The sequence below is a fragment of the Struthio camelus genome, chromosome 29, assembly GCF_040807025.1.
Source record: "Struthio camelus isolate bStrCam1 chromosome 29, bStrCam1.hap1, whole genome shotgun sequence".
Taxonomy (NCBI): domain Eukaryota; kingdom Metazoa; phylum Chordata; class Aves; order Struthioniformes; family Struthionidae; genus Struthio; species Struthio camelus.
In genome coordinates, this window is record NC_090970.1 from 507,908 (window position 1) to 522,742 (window position 14,835).

Genomic DNA, 14,835 nt, shown 5'->3' on the forward strand with positions numbered 1-14,835 from the left:
CGTCACGTGGCAGCCGGCACCCTGCGCGCCGCCATTGCCGTACGGCGGCCCAGCGTGGGCGCCGCCATCTTGCCGCGGCTCGGGGGAGCTGGCGGCGCTACGGCGGCCCCGCGGCGCCAAACCGCGAAGCGCTTCCCCCCCCCCCCGGCCCATTCCCGTATGGAGCGGACAAAGGAGGCGAATTTTGGGGCGAATTCGGGGTTTATTGGGGCGGCTTCAGCCCAGCGTGTCCTTCCAGGGGCGCTTGGGGGGCGGCGGGGGGGCGGGCGCCCGGCCCCCCGGCTGCTCCAGCGGGTTGTGGGCGAAGGTCTGGCGCAGCGGCCCTGGGGACGGGGGGGGGGTGAGCGTGCGAGGGGCCTCGTGCGAGAGCCGCCCTCGTGCAAGAGCTGCCCTCGTGCAAGAGCTGCCCTCGTGCAAGCAGCAGTCTCGTGCAAGCAGCAGCCTCGTGCGAGAGCCTCCCTCGTGCAAGAGCTGCAATCGTGCAAGAGCCACCCTCGTGCGAGAGTAACCCTGGTGCGACAGCTGCCCCCATACAAGGACTGCTCTCGTGCAAGAGTAACCCTGGTGCGAGAGCCGCCCTCGTGCAAGGAGCAGCCTCGTGCGAGAGCCGCCCTCGTGCAAGGAGCAGCCTCGTGCAAGAGTAACCCTGGTGCGAGAGCCGCCCTTGTGCAAAGACCACTCTCGTGCAAGAAGTGCCCTCGTGCATGAACCACCCCCCTGTGCAAAAACCACCCTCGTGCAAGAATAACCCTCACGCAAGAGCTGCTCTCGTGCAAGAACCGCCCTCGTGCAACAGCCACGCTTGTGCAAGCGTTGCTTTCGTGCAAGGACCACCCTCGCGCAAAGACCACCCTTGTGCAAGAGCTGCTCTTGTGCAAGGACCTCCCTTGTGCAGGAACCCCCCCCGCCCCGTGCAAGACCCACCCTCGTGCAAAAGCAACCCTTGTGCAAGAGATGCCCTCGTGCAAGGGCCGCCCTTGTGAAAGGACCACCCTCGTGCAAGTGCCACTCTTGTCCATGAACCACCCTCGTGCAAAGGCCACCCTCATGCAAGGAGCACCCCCCCGTGCAAGAACCACCCTCATGCAAGAACCACCCTCGTGCAAGAACCACCCTTGCACAAGAGCCGCTCTCGTGCAAGAACCACCCTTGTGCAAGAACCACCCTCGTGCAAGGAGCACACCCCCCGTGCAAGAACCACCCTCGTGCAAGGGCCGTCCTCGTGCAAGGAGCACCCCCCGTGCAAGAACCACCCTCGTGCAAGAACCACCCTTGCACGAGAGCCACCCTCGTGCAATAACCACCCTCGTGCAAGGGCCGCCCCCGCGCACGAACCAACCTCCCCGTGCAAGAGCCGCCCTCGCGCGCTCCCCCTCCCCGAACCCCGGTGCAAAAAGGGCCGTCGTGCAAGAGGCGTGCGAGGCGCCCGCTCACCCTTGGCGGCCAGGGCCAGGTGGTTGCGCACGCGCCACTCGCGCTCGTCCCGCCGCTGCGCCGCCTGCGCCTCCCGCCAGCCTGCGCCGGGCCCCCGCCGTCAGCGCCGCCCTCGTGCGAGGGCCGCCCTCGTGCCAGGGCCGCCTCACGCCGGGGGTTCCCCTCGTGCAAAGCTCCCCCGCGCAAGATCGCCTTGAGCACGAGCCCCTCGTGCAAGACCCGCCCCCCCCGGGGTGAGACCGCCTCGTGCAAAGCCTCGTGCAACCCCGGGCGAGCCCCCCTCGTGCAACCCGCCCCGCGCAAGAGCGCTTGTGCAAGGCATCCCCGCTACCCGCCCCCTGCAACGTCCCTTGTGCCACCCCCCGTGCAAATCCTCCTCGTGCAAGCGCCCTCGTGCAAAGCCCCGTGCAAACCCCTCCTTCGCACCCCTCCTCGTGCAAACCCCCTCGTGCAAACGCCCCGTGCAAGATCCCCGATACCCCCCCTGCAACATCCCTTGTGCCACCCCCCGTGCAACCCCCCCGGTGCAAAAATCCTCGTGCAACCCCCCCTTGTGCAAACCCCCCTCGTGCAAACCCCTTTGTGCAAGACCCCTGTGCAACCTCCCGTGCAAACTCCCTTCGTTCAAAAGCCCCTTGTGCAACCCCCTCGTGCAAGACCCCCGACACCCCCCTGCAACACCCCTTGTGCCCCCCGTGCAAACCCCCCTTGTGCAACCCCCCCGTGCAACCCCCGTTGTGCAACCCCCCCTTGTGCAACCCCCTGTGCAACCCCCCCCTTGCAAACGCCCTCGTGCGAGACCCCTCGTGCAAGACCGACACCCCCCTGCAACACGCCTTGTGCAACCCCCCCGTGCAAACCCCCCCGTGCAAACCCCCCTCGTGCAACTCCCGTGCAAACCCCCCCGTGCAAACGCCCTCGTGCGAGACCCCTCGTGCAAGACCGACACCCCCCTGCAACACCCCTTGTGCAACCCCCCCGTGCAAACCCCCCTCGTGCAAACCCCCTCGTGCGAGACCCCTCGTGCAAGACCGACACCCCCCTGCAAAACGCCTTGTGCCCCCCCGTGCAAAACCCCCCCTCGTGCAAACCCCCCTCGTGCAAGACCCCCCCCCTCGTGCAAGCCCCCCCCCGCGCCGGGACGGACCTTTGCGCAGGCTCTGCAGGAGGCCGGGGGAGGGCTGCGGGGGGGCGGGGGGGGGCGGGGGGGGCACGCGCAGCCAGGCTCGCACGGCCGGCACCCGCAGCAGCCCCGTGTGCACCAGGCTGAAGGCGTTCGACGTCAGCCAGTAGGTGAAGATGGCCTGGGGGGGGGGGGCGGGGCTCAGCCGCGGCCCCGCCTCCCCCCCGTGCGAGCAGCAAGTCCTCGTGCGAGGAGCCGTTCCCCTGCAAAGCAGCACCCTCGTGCGAGGATTCAGCCCCGTGCGACAAGCAATCGCCGCGCAAGGAACGGCCCTCGTGCGAGCAACGGCCCTCGTGCAAGGATTCACCCTCGTGCAACAAGTAACCTCTGTGCGAGGAACGGCCCTCGTGCAAGGAACGGTCCTCGTGCAAGGAGCAAGTCCCCGTGCAAGGAACGGCCCTCGTGCAAGGAGCTACTCCTGTGCAAGGTGTGATCCTCGTGCGAGGAACTGCCCTTGTGCGAGGAGCCGTTCCCCTGCAAAGCAGCACCCTCGTGCGAGGATTCAGCCCCGTGCGACAAGCAATCGCCGCGCAAGGAATGGCCCTCGTGTGAGGAACGGCCCTCGTGCAAGGAGCAAGCCCCCGTGCAAGGAACGGTTCTCGTGCAAAGAACCACCCTTGTGCAAGGTGCGATCCTCGTGCGAGGAACTGCCCTCGTGTGAGGAGCCGCTCCCCTGCAAAGCAGCACCCTCGTGCGAGGATTCAGCCCCGTGCAACAAGCAATCGCCGCGCAAGGAACGGCCCTCGTGCAAGGATTCACCCTCGTGCAACAAGTAACCTCTGCGCAAGGAACGGCCCTCGTGCAAGGAACGGTTCTCGTGCAAGGAACGGCCCTCGTGCGAGGAGCAAGTCCCCGTGCAAGAAACAGCCCTCATGCAAGGAACAGTTCTCTTGCAAGGAGCCACTCTTGTGCAACGTGCAATCCTCGTGCGAGGAACTGCCCCTGTGCGAGGAGCCGTTCCCCCGCAAAGCAGCACCCTCGTGCAAGGATTCAGCCCCGTGCAACAAGCAACCTCTGTGCAAGGAACAGCCCTCGTGCGAGCAGCATGGCCTTGTGCAAGGAACGTTTCTCGTGCAAGGAGCCACTCTTGTGTAAGGTGCAATCCCTGTGCAAAGAACCGCTCCCGTGCAAGGTGCAATCCTCGTGCAAGGAACTCATCCCGTGCAAGGAGTGGTTCCCATGCAAGGAACGGCCCTCGTGCAATGGACCGCTCTTGTGCAACGAGCAAACCCCCGTGCAAAGAATCGCTCCCGTGCAAGGAGCAATCCTCATGCAAGGAATCGCTCTCGTGCAAGGGGCAATCCTTGTGCGAGGAGCAAGTCCCTATGCAAAGCACAGCCCTTGTGCAAGTGGCAAACCCCGTGCAAGAAACGGTCCCTCATGCAAGGATCCACCCTCGTGCAACAAGCAATTGCTGTGCAAGGAACGGCCCTTGTGCAAGGAATCGCTCCCGTGCAAGGGGCAATCCTCGTGCGAGGAGCAATCCTCGTGCAAGGGGCAATCCTTGTGCAACGGCCCTCGTGCAAGCGGCAATCGTCGTGCGAGGAGCAATCCTCGTGCAAGCGGCAATCCTCGTGCAAGCGGCAATCCTCGTGCGAGGAATCGCTCCCGTGCAAGCAGCAATCCTCGTGCGAGGGGCAATCCTCGTGCAAGCAGCAATCCTCGTGCGAGGAGCAATCCTCGTGCGAGGAGCAATCCTCGTGCGAGGAATCGCTCCTGTGCAAGCGGCAATCCTCGTGCGAGGAGCAGCCCTCGTGCAAGCAGCAATCCTCGTGCAAGCGGCAATCCTCGTGCGAGGAGCAGCCCTCGTGCAAGCAGCAATCCTCGTGCGAGGAATCGCTCCCGTGCAAGCGGCAATCCTCGTGCAAGGAGCGGCCCTCGTGCAAGCAGCAATCCTCGTGCAAGCGGCAATCCTCGTGCGAGGAGCAGCCCTCGTGCAAGCGGCAGTCGCCGTGCGAGGAAGCGCCCTCGTGCAAGCCCCGCCCCCGCCCCGAAGCCCCGCCCCCCGGCCCCGCTCACCGTGGGGAAGTGGAGGATGAAGGGCAGGACGAGGAGCGGCAGGAGGCGGAGGAGGCGCCGCGCGGCCCCGGCCCCGGCCCCCGACAGCCCGGCCTCGGCCCCCACCTGCGCCCGGACCCCCATGTTTACGTAGGGTCTACGGCAGCCCCCCCGCTTACGTGGGGTCTACGGCAGCCCCCCTGTTTACGTAGGACCTACAGGATGCCCCACGTTGACTCACGCTCTACGGGACCCCCCCGTGTTCGCGTAGGACCTACAGGAAGCCCCATGTTTACATAGGACCTACCCAAACTGCTATGTTTACGTAGGGTCTATCCCAACCCCCGTACTTGTGCACGATTCATGGGACCCCCCCATGTTTACATAAGACCTACAGGAACCCCCATGTTTACGTATAAACTATCCCAACCGCCATATTTGTGTAGGGTCTACATGAACGCCCATGTTTACGTAGGACCTACAGGAACCCCAACGTTTACCCAGGATCTACCCCCACCGCCCCGGTTACGTAGGGTCTACGGGACCCCCCCGTGTTTGTGTAGGGCCTACGGGACCCCCCATGTTTACGTAGGACCTACAGGAACCCCCATGTTTACGTAGGACCTACAGGAACCCCCATGTTTACGTAGGACCTACAGAAACCCCCATGTTTGCGTAGGACCTACAGAAACCCCCACGTTTACCCAGGATCTACCCCAACCACCCCGGTTACGTAGGATCTACGGGCCCCCCCCGTGTTTGTGTAGGGTCTACGGGACCCCCCCGTGTTTACGTAGGACCTACACCGCCCCCGCCCCGTTCCCGCGGGGGGGAGGCACCTCGAGGACGAGCCAGGTGGAGGCGGTGACGAGCAGGGGCAGGACGTAGAAGGGGTCGGGGGCGGCCAGGTCCGGGAACCAGGCGAGACCCCCGGCCCGCAGCCCCGGCACGGGGGCCGCCGCCATCTGCCGCAGCGCCACGAAGAAGGAGAGGAAGAGCGGGGTCTGCCCCCCGGCCCCCCGCGTCACCGCCCCGGCCCCCGGACGCCTGGGCCCCCTGCCCCGGACGCCTGGGTCCCGACCTGGACGCCTGGGCCCCCTTTGCCGGACGCCTGGGCCCCTTTCCCAGGCACCTGAGTCCCTCCCCGGACGCCTGGGCCCCTCCCCCGGACGCCTGGGTCCCTCCCCGGACGCCTGGGCCCCCCTCCCGGACGCCTGGGCCCCGACCTGGACGCCTGGGCCCCCTCCCCGGACGCCTGGGCCCCTTTCCTGGACACCTGGGCCCCCACCCCAGACACCTGGGCCCCGACCCGGACGCCTGGGCCCCTCCCCGGACACCTGGGCCCCTCCCCGGACGCCTGGGCCCCTGCCCCGGACGCCTGGGCCCCTCCCCGGACGCCTGGGCCCCCTCCCCCGGACACAGGGGCCCCTTCCCAGACACCTGGGCCCCCTCCCCGGACGCCTGGGCCCCTTCTCGGACACCTGGGCCCCTTCCCGGACACCTGGGCCCCTTCCCCGGACGCCTGGGCCCCTCCTCTCGGACGCCTGGGCCCCGACCCGGACGCCTGGGCCCCGACCCGGACACCTGGGCCCCTCCTCTCGGACGCCTGGGCCCCTTCCCCGGACGCCTGGGCCCCTTCCCCGGACGCCTGGGCCCCTTTCCTGGACACCTGGGCCCCCGCCCCGGACACCTGGGCCCCTCCCCGGATGCCTGGGCCCCTCCCCGGACGCCTGGGCCCCTCCCTGGACACCTGGGCCCCTTCCCGGACACCTGGGCCCCTTCCCCGGACAGCTGGGCCCCTCCTCTCGGACGCCTGGGCCCCTTCCCCGGACGCCTGGGCCCCGACCCGGACACCTGGGCCCCTCCTCTCGGACGCCTGGGCCCCTTCCCCGGACGCCTGGGTCCCTTCCCCGGACGCCTGGGCCCCTTTCCTGGACACCTGGGCCCCCGCCCCGGACACCTGGGTCCCTCCCCGGATGCCTGGGCCCCTCCCCGGACGCCTGGGCCCCTCCCCGGACACCTGGGCCCCTTCCCCGGACACCTGGGCCCCCTCCCCGGACACCTGGGCCCTTCCCCGGACGCCTGGGCCCCCTTCCCGGACGCCTGGGCCCCTCCCCGGACACCTGGGCCCCTCCCCCGGATGCCTGGGCCCCTCCCCGGACACCTGGGCCCCCTCCCCGGACACCTGGGCCCTCCCCCGGACGCCTGGGTCCCTCCCCGGACGCCTGGGCCCCCCTCCCGGACGCCTGGGCCCCGACCTGGACGCCTGGGCCCCCTCCCCGGACGCCTGGGCCCCTTTCCTGGACACCTGGGCCCCCACCCCAGACACCTGGGCCCCGACCCGGACGCCTGGGCCCCTCCCCGGACACCTGGGCCCCTCCCCGGACGCCTGGGCCCCTCCCCGGACGCCTGGGCCCCTGCCCCGGACGCCTGGGCCCCCTCCCCCGGACACAGGGGCCCCTTCCCAGACACCTGGGCCCCCTCCCCGGACGCCTGGGCCCCTTCTCGGACACCTGGGCCCCTTCCCGGACACCTGGGCCCCTTCCCCGGACGCCTGGGCCCCTCCTCTCGGACGCCTGGGCCCCGACCCGGACGCCTGGGCCCCGACCCGGACACCTGGGCCCCTCCTCTCGGACGCCTGGGCCCCTTCCCCGGACGCCTGGGCCCCTTCCCCGGACGCCTGGGCCCCTTTCCTGGACACCTGGGCCCCCGCCCCGGACACCTGGGCCCCTCCCCGGATGCCTGGGCCCCTCCCCGGACGCCTGGGCCCCTCCCTGGACACCTGGGCCCCTTCCCGGACACCTGGGCCCCTTCCCCGGACAGCTGGGCCCCTCCTCTCGGACGCCTGGGCCCCTTCCCCGGACGCCTGGGCCCCGACCCGGACACCTGGGCCCCTCCTCTCGGACGCCTGGGCCCCTTCCCCGGACGCCTGGGTCCCGACCTGGACGCCTGGGCCCCTTTCCTGGACACCTGGGCCCCCGCCCCGGACACCTGGGTCCCTCCCCGGATGCCTGGGCCCCTCCCCGGACGCCTGGGCCCCTCCCCGGACACCTGGGCCCCTTCCCCGGACACCTGGGCCCCCTCCCCGGACACCTGGGCCCTTCCCCGGACGCCTGGGCCCCGACCCGGACACCTGGGCCCCTCCTCTCGGACGCCTGGGCCCCTTCCCCGGACGCCTGGGTCCCTTCCCCGGACGCCTGGGCCCCTTTCCTGGACACCTGGGCCCCCGCCCCGGACACCTGGGTCCCTCCCCGGATGCCTGGGCCCCTCCCCGGACGCCTGGGCCCCTCCCCGGACACCTGGGCCCCTTCCCCGGACACCTGGGCCCCCTCCCCGGACACCTGGGCCCTTCCCCGGACGCCTGGGCCCCCTTCCCGGACGCCTGGGCCCCTCCCCGGACACCTGGGCCCCTCCCCCGGACGCCTGGGTCCCTCCCCGGACACCTGGGCCCCCTCCCCGGACACCTGGGCCCCCTCCCCGGACGCCTGGGCCCCCTCCCCGGACGCCTGGGTCCCTCCCCGGACACCTGGGCCCCCTCCCCGGACGCCTGGGCCCCTCCCCGGACGCCGGGGCCCCTGACCTGCACCAGGGGCACCAGGAAGCCCCGCAGCGGGTTGACGTCATGCGCCTTCTGATAGGCCGCCAGCTCCGTGTAGGCCAGCGTCACTGCCGGGGGGCGGGGCCGAGGGCTGCGGGGGGCGGGGCCAGGCCCGGCCCCACCCCCTCCCACCGCCAGACCACGCCCTGCGCCACCAGCCCCACCCCCACCCAGTGGAATCCGGAGCCCTCCCGCCCCCGAGGCCCCGCCCCCTCCCCGAGGCCCCGCCCCCTCCCCGAGGCCCCGCCCCCAGGACCAATAGAACTGCGTGCTGCTGAGGCCCCGCCCCCACCGAGGCCCCGCCCCCCAGCTCATAGAACCCAGAGCCCCCCTGCCCCCAGCCACACCCCAGAGGCCCCGCCCCCACCGAGGCCCCGCCCCCCGCATTGGCCCCGCCCCCCCACAGAACCCAGAGCCCTCCCTCCCCTCCAACCACCCCCCCTGCAGAGGCCCCGCCCCCCGGCGAGGCCCCGCCCCCCCGGCTCATAGAACCCCAGAGCCCACCCCGCCCCCTCAGCCACACCCTGGAGGCCCCGCCCCCGCCGAGGCCCCGCCCCCGGCGTAGCCCCGCCCCCCGGCTCATAGAACCCGCAGCCCTCCCGCCCCCCCCGAGGCCCCGCCCCCCGCCGTGGCCCCGCCCCCCCGGCTCATAGAACCCGCAGCCCTCCCGCCCCCCCCGAGGCCCCGCCCCCCGCCGTGGCCCCGCCCCCCCGGCTCATAGAACCCGCAGCCCTCCCGCCCCCCACCCCAGCCACACCCCGGAGGCCCCGCCCCCCGGCGCGGCCCCGCCCCCCCGCGGCCCCGCCCACCTGCGCGGGGGTCGCCGTGGCGACGGGCGTGCTGGAGGCGGTGGGCCAGGCGCTGGAGGTGGGGCAGGTGGGGGGCCAGGCGGGCGGCCTGGCGCTGGGCCCCCAGCAGCAGCGGCAGCAGGGCCGCCCGCGCCCCCACCGTGCCTGCCCCACGGCCGGCCCCGGCCGTCAGCCCCTGCCCCACGGCCGGCCGGCCGCCCCTGCCCCACAGAGAGCCCCTGGGAGCCCCTCCTGCCCCATAGAGACCCCCTCCTGCCCCATAGAGAGCCCCTGGGAGCTCCTCCTGCCCCATAGCCACCCCCTCCTGCCCCATAGAGAGCCCCTGGGAGCCCCTCCTGCCCCATAGAGACCCCCTCCTGCCCCATAGGGACCCCCTCCCGCCCCATAGAGAGCCCCTGGGACCCCCTCCTGCCCCATAGAGACCCCCTCCTGCCCCATAGAGAGCCCCTGGGAGCCCCTCCTGCCCCATAGAGAGCCCTCCCTGCCCCATAGAGACCCCCTCCTGCCCCATAGAGAGCCCCTTCCTGCCCCACAGAGAGCCCCTGGGAGCCCCTCCTGCCCCATAGCCACCCCCTCCTGCCCCATAGGGACCCCCTCCCGCCCCATAGAGAGCCCCTGGGAGCCCCTGCTGCCCCATAGAGACCCCCTCCTGCCCCATAGAGAGCCCCTGGGAGCCCCTCCTGCCCCATAGCCACCCCCTCCTGCCCCATAGGGACCCCCTCCCGCCCCATAGAGAGCCCCTGGGAGCCCCTGCTGCCCCATAGAGACCCCCTCCTGCCCCATAGAGAGCCCCTGGGAGCCCCTCCTGCCCCATAGCCACCCCCTCCTGCCCCATAGAGAGCCCCTGGGAGCCCCTCCTGCCCCATAGAGAGCCCTCCCTGCCCCATAGAGACCCCCTCCTGCCCCATAGAGAGCCCCTCCCGCCCCATAGAGAGCCCCTGGGACCCCCTCCTGCCCCATAGAGAGCCCTCCCTGCCCCATAGAAAGCTCCTGGGAGCCCCTGCTGCCCCATAGAGACCTCCTGGGACCCCCTCCTGCCCCATAGCCACCCCTAGGAGCCCCTCTTGCCCCATAGAGAGCCCTTCCTGTCCCATAGAGACCCCCTACTGCCCCATAGAGAGCCCCTGGGACCCCCTCCTGCCCCATAGCCACCCCTCCCTGCCTCATAGAGACCCCCTCCTGCCCCATAGAGACCCCCTAGGAGCCCCTCCTGCCCCATAGAGAGCCCTCCCTGCCCCATAGCCACCCCTAGGAGCCCCTCCTGCCCCATAGAGAGCCCTTCCTGCCCCATAGAGACCCTCTCCTGCCCCACAGAGACCTCCCGGGACCCCCTCTTGCCCCATAGAGACCCTCTCCTCCCCCATAGAGACCTCCTGGGAGCTCCCCCCTGCCCCCTAGTCACTCCTCCCTGCCCCATAGACAGCCCTGCCTGCCCCATAGCACCACCCTTGCCCCATAGAGACCCCCCCAGCCCCATAGCATTCCCACTCCCCAGCTCCATAGGCAAACCCTCCAGACCCATAACACCCCCCCACCTGCCCCATAGGGCCCCCCCAGCCCCATAGGGACCCCGCAGCCCCACAGAGACCCCCCCCAGCCCCACAGAGACCCCCTCCCATCCCACAGAGACCCCCCCAGCCCCATAGCATTCCCACTCCCCAGCTCCATAGGCAAACCCTCCAGCCCCATAACACCCCCCCACCTGCCCCATAGGGCCCCCCCCAGCCCCATAGGGCCCCCCCCAGCCCCACAGGGACCCCCCCAGCCCCACAGGGACCCCCTCCCATCCCACAGACACCCCCCCAGCCCCATAGCATTCCCACTCCCCAGCTCCATAGGCAAACCCTCCAGACCCATAACACCCCCCCACCTGCCCCATAGGGCTCCCCCAGCCCCATAGGGACCCCCCAGCCCCACAGGGACCCCCCCCAGCCCCATAGCGGCATCCTCCACCCCCATACCATCCCCACTCCTTGCACCACAGAAAGATCCTCCAGCCCCATAACACCCCCCCACCTGCCCCATAGGGCCCCCCCAGCCCCATAGGGACCCCCCAGCCCCACAGAGACCCCCCCCGGCCGCTCACCGAGGGCGATGGCCCCCCACCAGGGCAGGCCCAGGTCGAGGTGCAGGAACTGCAGCAGGTTCTGCACCAGCCCCACGGGGCTGCAGGCGCCCAGGCCCAGCTCCTCCAGCCGCACCTCCTGCCCCACGGCGGCCGGCCCCACGGCGTCCGGCCCCACGGCGGCCTGCCCCACGGCCTGCGGGGGGGGGGGGGCGGCGACAGACGGCGGGCGCTGGGCAAGGGGGCTGCCCGCCTGCCCGCTCCCCCCCTCCCTCCTCCATCTGCCCCATAGAGCAGCCGGACCGGCGCCTCTGACCCCCAAGCTGCCCCCCCCGCCATGGTCCTGATGTGGTCCCCCAGACCCCCAAGCTGGCGCCCAGACCCCCAAGTTGCCCCCCATAGCACTAATCTCACCCCCAGACCCCCAAGCTGCCCCCCACCCAGCCCTAAGCTGACCCCCAGACCCCCAAACTGGTCCCCCAGACCCCCAAGCTGCCCCCCACCCAGCCCTAAGCTGACCCCCTGACCCCCAAACTGGTCCCTCAGACCCCCAAGCTGCCCCCCCACAGCCCTAATCTCACCCTCAGACCCCCAAACTGGTCCCCCAGACCCCCAAGCTGCCCCCCCACAGCCCTAAACTGCCCCCCACAGCCCTATTCTCGTCCCCAGACCCCCAAGCTGCCCCCCCAGACCCCCAAGCTGCCCCCCCACAGCCCTAAGCTCACCCCCAGACCCCCAAGCTGCCCCCCCAGACCCCCAAGCTGCCCCCCCACAGCCCTAAGCTCACCCTCAGACCCCCAAGCTGCCCCCCCAGACCCCCAAGCTGCCCCCCCACAGCCCTAAGCTCACCCCCAGACCCCCAAGCTGCCCCCCACAGCACTAATCTGGTACCCAGACCCCCAAGCTGGTCCCCAGACCCCCAAGCTGCCCCCCCACAGCCCTAAACTGCCCCCCCACAGCCCTATTCTCGTCCCCAGCCCCCCAACCTGCCCCCCAGGACCCCCAACCTGCTCCCCAGCCCCCCAACCTGCCCCCCAGGACCCCCAACCTGCCCCCCAGGACCCCCAAGCTGCACCCCAGCACCCCCAACCTGCCCCCCAGGACCCCCAACCTGCCCCCCAGCCCCTCAGCCTGCCCCCCAGCCCCCTCAACCCGCCTCCAGCCCCCCAAGCTGCCCCCCAGGACCCCCAAGCTGCCCCCCAGGACCCCCAACCTGCCCCCCGGCTCCCCAAGCTGCACCCCAGCACCCCCAACCTGCCCCCCAGCCCCCTCAACCCGCCTCCAGCCCCCCAACCTGCCCCCCAGGACTCCCAACCTGCTCCCCATCCCCCAAGCTGCCCCCCAGGACCCCCAACCTGCCCCCCAGGACCCCCAACCTGCTCCCCAGCCCCCCAAGCTGCCCCCCAGGACCCCCAAGCTGCCCCCCTAGACCCCCCCAACCTGCCCCCCAGGACCCCCATCCCGCCCCCTATCCCCCTAACCTGCCCCCCAAGCTGCCCCCCCAGCGCCCCTCACCTGGGGGCCGGCGGTGCTCAGGGCCCGGGGCGCGGGGCCCAGCCCCAGGAGGGGCCGGTGGGGCAGGAGGGGCCCCCGCGGCGTCTGTAGCAGAGAATGGGGGGGGGGAACAGGCCGCGCGTGACGTCACAGCTCCGCCCATGACGTCATCACCCCCCTCCGCGGCCTCCCCTGCCGCCGTGGTGTGTGTGTGTGGGGGGGGGGGTGACCAGCAAGGTCGTGACCCCCCTCCGTGACATCATCAGCGGCCTCACCCCTCACCAAACAGACCGGGGGGGGCAAGCTCTGACGTCACTGCTCAGCACGGTGACGTAACAGCGCGGAAAATCAAGCGCGACGGCCCGAAAAGGAACAAGAAAGGGGCGGAAACCGCGCAGCCCACTCGGCCTCCCTCGGGGGGGGGGGAAATGTCTCGGCGTGACGTCACGGCTCCCCATGACGTCATTACAAGGGCAGAAATAGCAGAAAGGCCAAGTTGGGGGTATAAAAGGGAGGGGGGGGAAGGGGGTGGTGGTGGTGGGGGGTCTCTCTCCCCCCGACTCCGCGCCCCCCCGGGTGTGACGTCACCGCCGCGCCGTGACGTCACGCCGGACGCACCTGTAGCCGCAGGGCCCGGAGCAGCGGCCGGAGCCGCGGTGCCGCCGCCGCCGCCATCATCGCTGCGGACCACGTGGGCGAGGCGGGGGGGGGGGGGCGGGGGGAAGGACTCCCGCGCGCAGGCGCGGCGCCGCCCCGAAGCCGCGGCCGCCATGGCGGGTGTGGGCGCTGCCCGCGCAGGGGCGGGGCCGGCGCGCGGCGGGTGACGTCACGCCGGGCGGGAAGGCCGGGCTGAGGCGATCGCCGCCGGCGCCATTTTGAGGCGTCGCTCGAAGGTGGCGGAGGGCGCGGTGGGTCGCTCCGTCCCTGTTACCCGCTGGGGGGGGGGGGGACCGGGACTGGGGTGGGCGAAGGGGGTGGGGGGGGGTTTCTTCGGCTTCCTACTACCTCCTCCTGTTAAGCACCGGCCTCGGAGGTAGACCCCCCCCCCTCCACCGCCCCCCCCCCCCCCCCACCGCGGCCGTTACCGCGCAGGTCGCTGAGGTGACTGGCTGTGAGGGGGCCTGGCCTCACCCCCGAGGTGGAAGTTGGGAGCCCCCACGGTCCCCCTCCTCCCCCCAAATCACCCCGGGACACCTTCCCCCCCCAAATTCACGCTGAGGCTCTATAGACCCTGATTTGGGGGGGCTTCCCCTCTGATTGGGGGGCTAGGGTCCCCCCTCAATTCACCCTGGGACCCCCCCCCCAGGATCCTCCCCCAAATCCGCCCTGTGATCTCTCAGGTCTCTCGCGGGACCCCCAAATTCCCCCTGGGATGCCCAGGTTTCACCTGAGGCCTCCCAAATCCGCTCTGGCACTCCCCAGGGTCCTCCTGGGTCCCCCAAATCCCCCCTGTCATCTCCCAGGTCTCTCGCAGGACCCCCAAATTCCCCCTGGGATGCCCAGGTTTCTCCTGAGGCCTCCCAAATCCGCTCTGGCACTCCCCAGGGTCCTCCTGGGTCCCCCAAATCCCCCCTGTGATCTCCCAGGTCTCTCGCGGGACCCCCAAATTCCCCCTGGGATGCCCAGGTTTCTCCTGAGGCCTCCCAAATCCGCTCTGGCACTCCCCAGGGTCCTCCTGGGTCCCCCAAATCCCCCCTGTGATCTCCCAGGTCTCTCGCGGGACCCCCAAATTCCCCCTGGGATGCCCAGGCTCCTCCTGAGACCTCCCAAATCCGCTCTGGGACTCCCCAGGGTCCTTCTGGTCCCCCCAAATCCCCCCTGTGATCTCGCAGGACCCCCAAATTCACTCTAGACCCTCCCCAGATCTGCTTTGGGACTCCCCAGAGACCTTCTGGGCCCCCCAAATCCCCCCGTCATCTCTCAGGGCTCTCACAGGATCCCCAAATTCACTCCGGGACCCCCAGGCACCTCCTGAGACCTCCCAAATCTGCTCTGGGACTCCCCAGGGTCTTCCTGGCCCCCCCAACCCCCCCCCCCGCGATCTCCCAGGCCCTTCATGGGATCCCCAAATTGGAGCTGGGGCCCCCCAAATTCACCATGAGACCCCCCCCCCAGGCTCCTCCTGGCCCCCCAAATCCCTCCTGTGATCTCGCAGGTCCTTCATGGCATCCCCAAATTGGAGCTGGGGCTCCCCAAATTCTCCCAGGGCTCCCCAGTGTGTCTCGAGCACACCTGAGCAGGGGCTGAAACCTCC

At 70.8% G+C, this 14,835-nt stretch overlaps 1 protein-coding gene across 4 annotated transcripts; it reads right to left on the reverse strand.

The window, feature by feature from the left end:
• Nucleotides 1–185: 185 nt before the first annotated feature.
• OXA1L (OXA1L mitochondrial inner membrane protein) lies at nucleotides 186–13,272 on the reverse strand. 4 transcript variants are annotated; one of them, XM_068921875.1, is made up of 10 exons: nucleotides 13,200–13,272; nucleotides 12,603–12,686; nucleotides 11,109–11,283; nucleotides 9,023–9,166; nucleotides 8,196–8,281; nucleotides 5,455–5,580; nucleotides 4,637–4,741; nucleotides 2,582–2,738; nucleotides 1,435–1,515; nucleotides 186–323 (listed from the first exon to the last, which is right to left on the reverse strand). In XM_068921875.1, the coding sequence occupies exons 1-10, from the start codon at nucleotides 13,257–13,259 to the stop codon at nucleotides 217–219; spliced, it is 1,125 nt and encodes a 374-aa protein (XP_068777976.1). In that variant the 5' UTR covers nucleotides 13,260–13,272; the 3' UTR covers nucleotides 186–216. The 4 variants fall into 4 exon arrangements, with proteins under 4 accessions (XP_068777976.1, XP_068777975.1, XP_068777978.1 ...); XM_068921874.1 differs by having other exon boundaries at nucleotides 5,455–5,619; XM_068921877.1 differs by lacking the exon at nucleotides 9,023–9,166 and having other exon boundaries at nucleotides 5,455–5,619.
• Nucleotides 13,273–14,835: the final 1,563 nt, after the last annotated feature.

What these genes read in the sequence shown, in the direction of transcription:
- OXA1L (XM_068921874.1), bottom strand. Translation starts at nt 13,259, where the DNA reads ATGATGGCGGCGGCGGCGGCACCGCGGCTCCGGCCGCTGCTCCGGGCC. An exon ending in TGAGCACCGCCGGCCCCCAG is followed by an intron (nt 11,284 to 12,602) that starts GTGAGGGGCGCT and finishes CCCCCCCCGCAG; the next exon opens with GCCGTGGGGCAGGCCGCCGT. An exon ending in CCTGCAGAGCCTGCGCAAAG is followed by an intron (nt 1,516 to 2,581) that starts GTCCGTCCCGGC and finishes GGCCCGGCGCAG; the next exon opens with GCTGGCGGGAGGCGCAGGCG.